The sequence below is a fragment of the Athene noctua genome, chromosome 4, assembly GCF_965140245.1.
Source record: "Athene noctua chromosome 4, bAthNoc1.hap1.1, whole genome shotgun sequence".
Lineage (NCBI taxonomy): Eukaryota > Metazoa > Chordata > Aves > Strigiformes > Strigidae > Athene > Athene noctua.
In genome coordinates this window covers 43,931,412-43,945,212 of record NC_134040.1, presented here as the reverse complement: position 1 = coordinate 43,945,212, position 13,801 = coordinate 43,931,412, and the positions used below count along the sequence as shown (strand labels likewise).

Here is a 13,801-nt window from a genome sequence, read left to right as displayed (position 1 = left end):
TGTCATCAAAGGAAATGAAGAAAACCAGTTTGCAATAGATAGTAGCACAGGACAAGTGACTTTAGTGGGCAAACTAGATCACGAAGCTACTGCGTCATATTCGCTTGTCATCCAAGCAGTAGACTCTGGAGCAGTTGCCCTAAGTTCATCTTGCATGTTGAGCATTGATGTATTGGATGAAAATGACAACAGTCCTTCCTTCCCTAAATCAACATTGTTAGTGGATGTCTTGGAAAATATGAGAGTTGGTGAACTTGTGTCCTCTGTCACTGCCACTGATTCTGATTCAGGTGACAATGCTGACCTCCACTATAGCATTACAGGGACAAACAATCACGGGACCTTTAGCATCAGTCCCAACACTGGTAGTATTTTTCTTGCAAAGAAACTGGATTTTGAAACACAATCTCTGTATAAGCTAAATATAACAGCAAAAGACCAAGGAAGGCCACCACGGTCATCTACAATGTCAGTGGTAATACATGTTAGGGATTTTAATGACAACCCTCCTCATTTTCCTCCAGGGGACATCTTTAAATCTATTGTTGAGAACGTTCCTGTTGGTAGCTCTGTTGTTTCTGTGACTGCTCAGGATCCAGATGCAGATATTAATGGGCAGCTAACATATGCAATAATTCAACAGATGCCAAGGGGTAATCATTTCCGTATAGATGAAGTGAGAGGTACAATATTTACCAATGCTGAAATAGATCGTGAGTTTGCTAATCTCTTTGAGTTAACAGTCAAAGCCACTGATCAGGCTGTTCCTGTGGAGTCCAGACGATTTGCTTTGAAAAATGTGACCATTTTGGTGACGGATCAAAATGACAATGTTCCCGTGTTCGTATCGCAAAATGCTCTCGCAGCTGACCCCTCGGTTGTGATCGGCTCGATCCTAACAACAATTATTGCTGCAGATCCTGACGAGGGTGCCAACGGAGAAGTGGAATATGAAATAGTTAATGGAGATACCGAAACCTTCATTGTGGATCGCTATAGTGGAGATTTAAGAGTAGCATCAGCTTTGGTGCCTTCTCAGCTTGTATACAATCTCATAGTTTCTGCCACAGATCTTGGCCCTGAAAGGAGAAAATCCACCACCGAGATGACTATAATTCTGCAAGGGATTGACGGGCCTGTTTTCACTCAGCCGAAATACATAACCATCTTAAAAGAAGGTGAACCTATCGGGACAAATGTGATATCTATCGAAGCAGCGAGTCCGCGGGGCTCTGAAGCTCAGGTGGAATATTACATCGTGTCTGTCCGATGTGAAGATAAGAGTCTCGGGCGCCTCTTCACCATCGGGCGCCATACTGGTGTCATCCAGACTGCTGCCATTTTGGACAGGGAGCAAGGAGCACGTCTCTACTTGGTGGATGTTTATGCCATTGAAAAGTCATCTGTTTTGCCCCGCACACAACGAGCAGAGGTAAAGCTTTTATTCAGTAATTATTTACCTGTTTGCTTTCTATACGAGGCATTTTGTGTATTTGTTGTTAGCTGTTTTACAGGTAATAGTGCACGGCAGAAGACCTGAAAGCTAATTCAGATCTTCTGCTGGACAGAATTCTGCTGATTCATTAGTTGAACATAACCTTTCAGTTAGTATAGCTCAAACTGTTTTCCTCAAAGCCACCTCGAGAAATTTGAGAGAAATTTGTGCTTAAATTTGTCTATTGTAGGCACAATGTTGGTCAGATAAATTTCAGGTACTACATACTTCAGGTGCTAAAAGCTTTAATCATCAGCGTTTTTGAGTTTTGCATGTCTTCTCATTTTAGTACTCATTAATTATTTTAAGTCTTTTTATTCCCGTGTGAAATATAACTGAACTTCTTTCACTACAGTCATCATGTCAGTATTTGTCTGAGAACAGGCCAGAAAGGGATTGTTCTCTGAACAGCTCATCTTGTGTCTCAAGTCTTGGATGTGCTTGGTGTCCCTGCATGGTTAAGTCCCTCAGACAGGTCTCCTCATGCATCTCTAATTTAGGTTACTTCTTTACTCTCACTGATAAGTATGAAAATGGTCTTGCTTCTGTTCTTGAATGTGACAGACAATACAAGTGTAACATTTTAGCTGGCAACCTTCCATATCACAGAAGCATTTGGCTTGACTGAAGGTCTGTAAATGTTCTCTGCATGACTAGCCTGACTACGTGGAAAACAGCTTTGAAACATCCAGATTTGCTCTGTCTGGTAACTGAGCCTCAGAGCTGATTGTTCACACCATTCTTGCTGTCTTCTTCAGGAATACTGAGAAGCCTGGTGTGAAAGGGAGCCTTGTGTTTGTTTTAAGTTTCACCATCTTCTGGAGCTGCCTTCTGCACTTCACTGTGAGCCATTTAACTTGCTGTTCCTGGAAGTTTGGGGCTGGCACTTCTAACTGGGTCAACCAGCAAGGGATGCTGGTAGTGTGTAGTGGTTCAACCATTTCCCTTGCCCGCTGAACTTATTACCTCAATACTGCATAACCTTATGCATCCCATGCATTACCCCCAGCTATAATTCTTCTTGGGAATTATGTCTTAGTGGATACTGTAGTGGTTTGGGTTTTTTCTTTTTGATTTTAGCAGATGTGGTATTTCTAATTCTTACTTGACAGATGTAATTTTTTTTTCTTCATAGCCACTTTTGTTGTTGTTCTACTGTAGTTTAAGTATGATGTGTTAGGTATATAACCTCATTCTACTGGCAGTGACTGATGCTCCACGAAATAATTCAGGCAGGGAGTTTGAGCACTGTTCAGACTCAAAGATTCTTAACATGTATGAGAGAGCTCATCTTGGTGTATATGCGAAGTGCTGTTGATTATCCTGTTGTGAAGAGCAGTAGGGTATTGGAAAATGACCAGTTCTAGTAGTGTTGCTGGTTGAAATAATGCATACTATTTTTATGGGAAGATTCCTGTTATATTGGTCTTTGTACCCCTGCTAGTAATTTGTAAAAGATAGAGGCTTAATCTTTTTTAAAAATTATTATTACATCATATTTTTTTTCTAGATGGACAGTTGTTTTGAGGGTTAAGCCTTTGTCAGTGGGTATTTGGATCTCAATCCTTTAACTTTGAGTCCGCCCGCATGACCGAAGTTTCCTGACTGGAGAAGAACTCATAGGAGACCCTATGGTTGCAGTAGTCTCACATGTTGTGAAAGTATTTAATACAAATATTTGGTGAGCAGGGAAGAGAACAACCATTGAAATTTTAAACAAATTTTACATTGTTGAATACAAACCAATCTTGAAATCAAAAGCAAATGTTTTGTTCTGTAATGAACATTGAAAGTAATAGTTGGGAGCTAGGATTTCATATTATTGGTTGTATCTTTATAGCTTCTAAAATGCTTCTTGTCCTAAATATAATTAGCTTACTGTGCTTCTTTAGAAATATATTACAAATTATAATCAGCTATCAACTTTAAAAACCATAACCATATGCAGTCTTTCTCTTGACTGATTAAATTTCTCTGGAATGGCTTTTGTTGTCCCACACTTGAACAAGAATTACTGCAGTGACATTCTTTTTGCAAGCTGACTGTCAGTGAGTGCTTTTTTTCATGTTTCTTTTGGATGGCAATTCTTTTTGGTTTCAGTTTGATGTATGCAGTGCACACATTTTGGTCTTAGAGTTTGCTGCCAATCTTCTTTCATAAAAAAAACCCAGCCAGTACCTGAGTAAGTGAACGCTATCTCTTATCTTTGGAAACCCACATCAAAGCACACTCATGCTAAAGTCTTTGTGTATTAAGTTAGGAAGGTTTAATGTTTTATTCTAGTCCTGTCTTTTAAGGTGATGGTTTGAGTGGTGGTATAACTGGAACACTGATGAGGGACAGTGAATGTCCACGAACCTGCAGAATATCTAAAGCCACAAAACTTGAGTGTTCTTTTGCCCATAATGTCTTCAACTTTTTTTGGTGTATGCATGGCAAGATGAAGACTGACTGATTTTAGATTCCCTCTTGAGAAGTAAGTTCTAAAGCATTGATACAGGTGTGCAGACAAAGCCAAATAGGTCTGGTACCAATATACATGATAGTTTTCTGATTGGAGAAGCTGGATATATTTTGTTTGGTTTTAGATTGGTTTGGGTTGGTTTTTGTGAGGAAAAAGCTTGAGCGTTGTGTGTTTTCTTACTTCTCTTATGAAGAGTATGTTGGGTTTTGTTTCTGAATATGGTTAAAGAAAAGGGAAAAACTGCAATAGGATATGCTTAACAACTTCTACATTCTTCTTCACTGCTTGCTATGCCTTCTGCCCTGCTGCCAGACATCGTCTTAATTGTTCCATGGCATGCGAGTGAACCACTGAGCACTCAGAGCCACCCAGTGTTAAAACTGCTGGCTGAGATTGATGAAGAGAGCAGCAGCAGCAAGAAAGTTAACAGATCTTTTGTCTAAGGTAGACTTTAGTCATAGTTTGGGGTGGCAGTTACCTGATGTGAAATAGAGGTATTTACAGCTTCAGAACAGTGACTAGGCTTTGTCTAGCCACCAGGCAGTATAAAAGAAGAGCAGGCTTGTATGAAACCACTAACTTCAGAAGTGAATCAATCCTTGTCCTTGGGAAATGGTGTGATATTTTTTTTTTTTCTTCCTAACTTTTGTCACTAAGATCTACTTTTTACTTTTTCTTTTCTTTTCTTTTTCTTTTTTAAGAGCAACTGTATTGAAAAGATCCACTCAGTGCTCCAGCTGAAAAAGTCTCTTTCCAGTCTTTCTCAGCCAACTTTGGTGTTTGCCCTGTAGGATCAGACTACAGATCCACTGATTGTGTAGCTACCCAGGTTGTATGCTAGCCCTGAGTCCAAAGCAGCTGACATGCCTTGAAACTGGAGGGTTACGTTATGTTTTCAGTAAAGCAACAGTGTTTAAAAAACAAAGAACAGTTTATTTACAGTTTGTGGATTTTTTTTTTTTAGCACCAGGTTTCATATTTGTGTATATTTCTGGGCTTGTTATTAGTATATGGAGAGAAAAGGGGGGGGGGGGGAGTCTGAAAAGTACAAGTTGTGAGGTTTATGATTAAAGTACCAAATTCTTTGAAATCTGCAAAGAAAACCCAAGTGCTTCTTCCATTGTATTTTATAACTAAGTGGTGTGATTTGGAAGTCATTACTGAATTTGAAAGCTTTTTTTTTTTACTTTGGACTTTTAGCCTGTTTCTGTGTAATCTGCAGTGACAAGCCAGATGATTTGACATTGTGTGAACGTGTTCTGTGATCAGTCTTTGTTTTTTCCCTCTTGTATTAGTCATTAGGTGTTGCACTGTTCTCAGATAAGAAAAAAATAATGTAGGTGTCCTTGAAGGCAGCAGCCTTCTGTTTGCCATTTTGCACCTCTTTATGTATTTCTTCTGAGAGAAAAATCTCAGCAATTGCTTAGCTCCTTTCTCTTGTCTCTTTTAATCTCTTAAGGCAGGGCTGAGGGTTTCACCGTCATGATTTTATATTTAATACAGAATGACTAATGCATGTTGGCATCACTTGAAAACCATGTGACTTTTATTCAGTCCTCCCTCTCCAAACAATGATCGTATGCTGTGGTATATTTTGGGTGGTCGTATGTTGTACCCTGATTCTCGGCTGGCAATAATAATAGGAACCCAGGGACAATACCTCATCTTCTGTGCTGTTACTAGGGATTAAATGGAATTAGAAGGGATCTCTAGTTTGCATGTTTAACCCTTCAGTGGATGGCTTCCTTGAAAGGAGCAGTGGATTTGCTAGATATCAGTAGTGCTAACATATATATTATGTTTGACAAATGAGGTTTGTTTGGGAGGTGAACTGCTCGTTCAGTTAATCATCTTTTACATACTTTAAGTAGATTCATAGTTTCCAAGGAAGGGAGAGAAGGGTATAAATGAGGAAAGATTTAGTGATGGTATTGATTTGAAAATGGAAATAGGCAGGTCAGTTATCCTACTAGCACTTTTTACCTGTGGATGTTAAAATGCTCTCAGAAGAGGAGTTATTGTCTTCATTTTCAGACAGGGAAACATGAGGCACTGAGTTTTCTTTTGCATTTGTACGTTCATAGCTGCTTCTTGTGCTACATTTCATGACTGCCACTACTGGGAGGGAAGCTTGGACTTCCAAGTTGGGGGGACTTTTATCTCCCAAATCCATAGTCTAGGGAAAAAAGTGTTCTTTCCTTAATCAGGCAAGATACAGGTATTTTAGACAATGCTTACTGCTCGCATAGTAAAGATCTGGAAATTAATAAAGACGGGCAGAATGAATGGTCCTCTCTTCCTGGAAAGAAAATCATAGGACACTTCACCTTGGCTCAGTGGGAACTGCAGCCATGGCCATAAAACCATGATCACAAGATGTAACTAGTTAATGTGGAGCTTTTGACTCAGCCTAGCCTAGGTCTGGTAGCTTAGCTAGCTCTGTGTCACTCCTGCACTCCACAGGTCCTCTCTGGACCTAGGAGTGAGATGGAGGTACTCAAAGACCGCCTCCTCCATTGCACATATCTGGTGCAGAGCTCCAGAAACCCGGACTAAGGAAGGGAAGATGCTGCTAAGCAGGAATGACAGAATACATTGCAGGAGAGGCTGCCTGAGCCATAGGAGCACGATGCATCCCTTGTGCTTTTTCGGCTGGATACCGCTTCAGGGATGTGGGGACAGACCTAACATCCCTTTGAGAGAAGGAGAGGGGTGGATTGGTGGGACAAAGCATTGAAAGTGTTACTTTCCTAACGAAGCTGGCTAACGGTGAAAGGCTTTAAATTTAGTAAGAGAATTTGAAACCCGCTTCAGAGAAGTCTTATCTGCATGTCTTGTATTTACCAGTACAAATAAGAACAATGGGGTACTCCTTGTATTCATACTATTTATAAATTGGTTTATTCTTTAATGATACATGGTGCATTAATTGTTGCTTGACAAAGGAAACTACTTACGAAACAGTTGAATAAACAATGAAAATCTGCTGTCTTGTCTCAGCTCCAAAGCCAGTTTTTTTCTTCCTAGTGCTGATATTGCTGATTCTGAGAAACGTGTAATTATTTAAGTTATTGCTGTCATATGCACTGATCTGAAAAGAGATCTCAAAGTTCTCCTTGAGCTAGAGTGGGAGATGAATGTGCCTTACGTCAACAACTGTTCCAAACCTTTTTGTGGGTTTAGGTTCAAAGTTGTCCTTTTTTTCATCCTCTCCAATTTCTTTAATGATTCTGCCTTGCTACATTTTCTTAATATCTAGAATTTCTCATTTCTTTGCTATTTTAGCAGCCTCTGGGCATTTTTGCATGTGAGGTCATTTCATAATTTTTATGTTAAAAATCACTAGACTTTAAAAACAACATTCTTTATTATGGAAAATATTATTTTTCATGTGTCTCTAATGCAAACACTAGAAATAATAGCCAAAAACCAGAGCAAAATTTTCATGTGCTTGTTTTTGCTAAGTGTTAAATTCTTCATACAAATCTCTAAATGATTCTTGGGTTCTATTGATGTTAATAAGCAAGTCCTTTTCCATGTAAAATGATACCCCCCAGAGCTGCTGGAGTACAGGTTTCTTTCCACGTGTTAGTGTTAGGTAAAGCAGTTGGTGGCTGTTCATTTAGGAGAACTGCAGAAGTTGGTCACCAAAGCCTGCCTGCCCTCTTGGTGTCTCCAGCTGTCACCACTGGCTTTACTGGGGTAGGACTACGTTGTCATTGCCTCCTAAATCTTTGCTGTTGTCTTTTCCCATCTCCTGTGCATATCTTGAACCTCAAGACTACATCTCATCGGAGTATGTTTGTACCCTTTTGACTGATGAAGGAGACTCCAGACATTTCCATGGTCTCTTCTGAGTCTTTTTAGAGGTTGGATTTTGTTGAACCACCACTCCAAGAGCCACTTCCCACCCCTCCAATAATAAGGTGCCCATTTAATTTATATCAAAGCAACCCCTTAGCATGACAGTTCTACTGGTATAGTTTGTTTTAACTGTGTCTAGACTAGGGAGTAGCATTGCTGTTAAGTCAGTTTGGTTTCTTACCCATATAATTGTGTCTGTGCAAAACCTGTGTGTAGACAAGCCCTAATACTCTTGGGGTTTAATTAGAAAGTAAATTTATGGTGACTAAAATTGAAGTGAAACAAAGAGTTTTCCTAACATATTTTTGTAGTCAAGAAATGTGATGCCAGATCAGTGTGGTACATCAGTACCATACTGATTTGTTTCAGTAAATTTATAGCCTTACTTCACTTTGCCAAGAATAATACCAGATATGTTAGAGAACTCTGTCTTTGTTTTACTACGATGTTTCTTTCTATTCTCATAAATCTTATTTTTAATTGGACACTTAGTCTAGACTGTCACCCAGGTTTGTGTTTGTAGTGATCTATTTTTGTTTACTTCCTGAGAGCAGTAACATACCAAAAAGACAGTAGAACAGATGGAAACTGATAGCTATGATTGCACTCTAAAAATACATATAGTCGCATTAGTTAATGCAAGAGAATTTCAAAGAGCCTATTATGAAGTGGTAATTTATGTGCCAACAGCTATGCAAAAAGTAATGAAAACAAGCGTTTGCCTCAGCATTTCATATTCCGCACATACGCACTGTTGATAGGCTGTTGCTTGTATTGATATAATGATCTTCAATTAGCGTATAAGGGTTCTACTATATTTAACGCAGCCATCCAGACATCCAGCTCTACAGACAGAAAGGTGTGCTCGTGGTGAAAACATTCAGCAGCCTCTGAGGCTTAGATGGAAGGAGCTTTGGGGACTCCTTTTGACAAGAGCATCTTTTCATAGTGTATCATCTTCCCCCTCTACCTTGCGGCCTGGAGGTGGCATCCCCTGGCCAAGTTTGTGTTCCTTGCAGTGGCCAGGTGAGGGAAGGTAACTCCTAAGGGCCCCATGACATTGATGTGGATCCTCTAATAGAGCTGAAACACAAAGAAAGGATTTTTCTCATAGATTTTCAAGTGAAACAAATGGGAATAGCTTTGAGATGTGCCACGTGGCCAGTATGTGAAGTATTGTTAGCGTTAACACAAAATTGTAGCTTTCTTGATTTCATGTATCTGCATTTTCCAGCCTCGTGGCTCTTCTAAATACGCATGTACATGCACTTGTCAAAATAATTATCTCTCCAGCCCCTCACTTGGATGTGCTTGGAAAACAACCAACTGGATCAAGCAACTCTAGTTTATCTGTAGGATCAGCCTGTACTGTTTTAATTTCTTACCCGGTACCTATCTGGACTGCTTCTAAGCAGGAGTCAAGCCCCAACTTGCCATTACAAGCAAAGAAGTGTGTAAAAGGCAAGGAAGCATGGCACTGTGACTGTTTGTGTTAGTTTTTAGGAGATTCAGAAGGTAAATAAGGAGGACACACTTGTATCACAGGTACCATGGAAGAAACAAGGTAGGTGATGGAAGGTTCAGAGCAAAGTCATCACGTTTTGTGTTTGGTGTGGCACACATGTGCCTGTGCTGCGTTGCAGTTGGCTGTTTCAATAAACAATAAGGGCATAAGAGAACACTAAAGCTGTTATTTCAAGGGTTGATATTGGTAGGTGTCTTCTGGGCCTCTGCTGCAGCATGGTAAGAGGTCGGGTGCTCCTGCCTCCCCTGAGAGATGGCATTTTGTACTGGAGCTGTACTGGGGCGCCCAGCCTGCCATGCCCTGAGTCTGCTTGCATGTCATATACTTGTTTTTTAATTCTGCACTGATAAACCTGTTATGATGGAGACTTTGTGCCTTACAAGTAACTTTTGATTGATTTCCAGGCCCTTAGTTGGATATATCTTCTTATGGGGCAGCTTATTAGTACAGAGCATAATGGTCACTGTCGCTGATGGGAACGCAGAGTGGATTTACGAGCTGTGCTATGAGAGTGACTGCTTTTGGAGGTCTCCATCATAGCTTCGTGATCCATGCCTGTCCCCTCTCCTGGAGAACGGAGCTCAACCAGCACTGCAACACCCATGGGAACGTCCTGCCTTTGGGAGCAGGGTCTGCAGTCCTGCCAGCAGCTTGCTGCCACATCTCCGATGTGAAGCCTCTCAGAGCTGATTCATAGCTCTGCTCTGGTATTGCCGCTGATTTGAGCTTAACATCTACTATGAAGCGAACAATGAAGAAAAGATAACTTTTCACCCAGTGAGTTATGCTAGTGTGTGTTAGTTTTAGTTATAATTGATTTTTTTTCCTTAAGGATTCCTTTGGAGGTATATTCAATTTTAATGTTTTTGAAACCTTTTTAAGATGTGTTTTTGTCTAGAATATGAGTAAAATACTAACTTACAATTTTAAGCAAGCACTTCATATCTTAGTCCTCTTTGGGGTTTGGGGCAAAAATTTTATTTTTGGTAGCTGCAACATTTCCTGAAAATATAATCCAGAAGACTATTAATTCTAAGAATGTGTATGTGATATTTCACCTACCCAAGTTGGTAGTCGTCTTTTTAAGCTATGTTCAGATTTTATATCCTGCTTGGACCAAATTAATTTAAATAGCATCCAACAACATTTTTACTGAAATAAAATCAACAGTAGCAATTGGCTATCAAAACAAGAATTTTATGTGTAGCATCCTGAAGCAGCTAAGGAGAGAAGAAACCAAGTTCACATCATGGAGCATATATGTATGTTAATATAGAAAAAGCACTACTTAAAGCTTTAAGCTAGAGGTGTGGGTTTGCTACAGGCACTGTGTATGGGGAGATATGTGATTATGTTTCCCTTGCAGTATACTAAGAGATAAATTGTTCCTTGGAGAGCTAGAGAGAGAACTGAGTTGAGGGCTTTTCATGTCAACTCCTTTTTGCATCATTTTTTGATAAATTAAGAGAACTCTACTGAAAATAGTTCAGAGGAATAAATAAGATGCCTGAGCTATGGTACACATCTGTAGTATATCTGCTTAAAGCTTGTATTTTCCATAGGGGTTTCCTTCTATCATGTTGCACTTCAGGTTTCCTGGTGCTTTTTCCCATTCTACATTCTTTATTCTTTTCAATACAACAAATCTTTTTAATCCATCAAAATATCATGCTGTCTGAAATACGAAGACATGCTGCAATTACAAAGCTGTTTAGAAACAGAAGGTGAACTCAGTAGTTTATTGCACTCCTATTCTTTGGAGACTTGCATTTTTGTTTGTGTGTATTTGAATGACTTTTTTTTTGAGCATGATTCTATTCCCTTTGAAAGTTGCTTAATAAAGTTTTTATGCCTGTCTGCTTTGAGAAAAGAATTTGAACCTTTATGATTTCAGTGAACAAATCAATGAAAATCCAGATTTTAACCCCAGTAGGGTCATGTCAGATTGTCTGGAAACTGATTTATGGCAGTGCTGATCTTATATGAAGTAGAGTTTTTCTTTCCACTGTTTTCTCTCTCCAACAGCACTCTTAACTCCTGTGTTTCTAGCTTAAGAGAAGTCAGCTTGTTTTATTTTATTTTTACGTATAAATTTCTTAACTCCAAATAATTCCTATGGTCAGCACTGAAAGTTGCATGGGGTTTTATCATCTGTTTATTTCTTCATGCCGTGTTATCAAGTGGGGTTGCAGTTACTCAGAATAAGGTTAAGTGATCGGGTTGAGATTGTAATTAATTAAACCTAAGCACTGATACTTTATTATTTCAAGTCCTGCAACGGACAGACTGAGAACGCCGCTTGACCCGCATGCTGGTGGAGAGGGGAGGAAGTGGGAGTGGACTTTTTCTTGCAGAGCAGGATGATATTGGGTAGGAGCAAGCTGTGCACATGCCTGCCAAAATACTTGGATCAGACTAAAGGAACACAGATGGCTGAGGCTGATAAAGGTGTCTCTTATTGTTGTTGGGTTTTTTTCTGCTCGGTACTGTTTTGAGTTTGTGTGTGAGAGGGGTAAGGGGAGAGGAAGATGACTACATGAATATGTTTATTTTAATACATTTTACAGTGTAGGAAAGGAGTTGTATAAATTCAATACTCCTGCTCAGTAGGACGCCAAAGGCTGGAGTTAAGCCCTCCTTTTAGGTTTCTGTAGCAAATGAACAATAATGTGTCCTCAGGGATTTTTGTCATGCTGTCCGACCTTCAGTTCTTATCTCCTAATAGAAAAATTCTGATGCATTGCTGAAAGTAATTGTAAAAATTGGACTAAGAAGCCTTAAAAGCATGTGGCTGCCCCTGCACATAACCAGCCTCAGTGCTAGCTCTCCTCCTGTGTTGCCACTTTGTGTCTCTGTGTTCCTCAGGTGGTTTCTTACCATGATTATTTGTTTATTACCATGCTTTGTGACGTGTGTGTGTGTATATAAGCATGTGTATATGATACATATTAATAATATCTTGTCCTCCGTAGAGGTAGTGCCTAAGTCTGTCTGGAGTTTGACAGAAGAGGACGCCAAGCCATCACAGGACAGGGACATATAAGGGAGCTCGTAAGGGAAGAGTGAGTCCCACAGACTCTTAATCTGAGAAAAGTCCAGTTCTTCTTAGCATTTGTTATTTATTGTTGTAGAAATTAAGTGGTTGCTGCTATCTAAAAATGGTATGTCTGAACTTTAAAATTGCTTGCAGAAATAAATCATTGTCACCAGACATAGTGGTTGTTCCAAGTCTGTCGGATCTGTTACACCCATGAGGAACACCATCTATCAGGGCAGGGCTGAGGAGAAGGGAGTAGAAGCAAGACTTTTTTTCCTCCATCTATTTAAAGCAAAGTCTTAAACAGGCATTTTCATTAGAAGGCCTTAAGAAAGATTCATGTTTTGTAAATGATGGCAGTAATGTTCTCCTGCTCATGACAGCTGGAAATTCGCAGGATGTTCTTGCTGCTGAGCAGGGATATCTTTTTCAATTCCCGGTCATTAAGTTGAGATATTGTAGTTGTTTTTCATAAAAACGAATATATTAAAAATAATTGCAAAGCCATACTCCTAATGGTATAGTGTAAATAACTAAGACCAAACTTCAGCCAAAACAGTGCTGTTGTGGTCTTCTAAATACTCTTTCTCTTGTTCCTTGATCACCCTATATGTATATGTTTTTGAAACAGACATTGAAATACTTTTTTTTGAGGCGGCAAAGCTGCCCGAAACTGATGGAGAAAGACAATGTTTCATTCTGAGATTCAGTGCTAAAAAAACGCATGTGCTTTTTTGATGCCTTGAGGTCTCTCATGTGCAAACAGTCTCGTCTATAAATATACCATAATATGATTATTAATTGTGGCTACTACTATACAAATAAAAAAATAAATGCAACCCAGCTACATTCCCTCTGAAAAAAAGCGCCCTTTGTGTAAGCAGGAAAATGCTACTTTTTTTCCATGAAAATGTATCATTGTTATTACAGCTTTGGCTCTGCAAAGGACATATGAGCAAGAGAATCTGGAATTTATAAAAGAAATTATTACTAACAGTGGACTGGCTTTTCTTTGAGTTATGCTGATTTTCCATCACTGTAACTATATTTTATTTAATTAAATTACAATTTACATTGGTATAACCAAGCAGAAAATGAGGCCCCGAGTAAATAAGAAAGACCTTCTATTTGTGTAAATTAAAATCTATATTGAAAGTGACACAGGGTAAACACTAAACATCTAACAAAAAACTTGCCTTTGCCAAGGAAATAAGGAAATCAAGACATTCTGCAATCTATAATTAGGTACTTTACATGGATGTAGCTCCGTAAAAAGGAATATAAGACAATGGCATTAGCACAGTAAGCCAAGGAAAAGAACTAGCGATAAGTTATAGCGCCAAGTGAGCTACAGGACAACTTAACAGAGAGCAGTTTTGTAGGAGCCTATGTTGAAGAAGTCAGTTAAACTCTAGA

At 39.3% G+C, this 13,801-nt stretch overlaps 1 protein-coding gene across 1 annotated transcript in view; it reads left to right on the top strand.

Annotated features, from left to right (window-relative positions):
* The first annotated feature begins 466 nt into the window (after positions 1–466).
* FAT4 (FAT atypical cadherin 4) overlaps positions 467–13,801 on the top strand; it is a 146,317-nt gene continuing 132,982 nt past the window's right edge. Inside the window, exon 1 of the mRNA XM_074904367.1 lies at positions 467–1,432. Coding sequence (XP_074760468.1) covers positions 467–1,432 — 966 coding nt within the window. The remainder of the gene's footprint in view (positions 1,433–13,801) is intronic.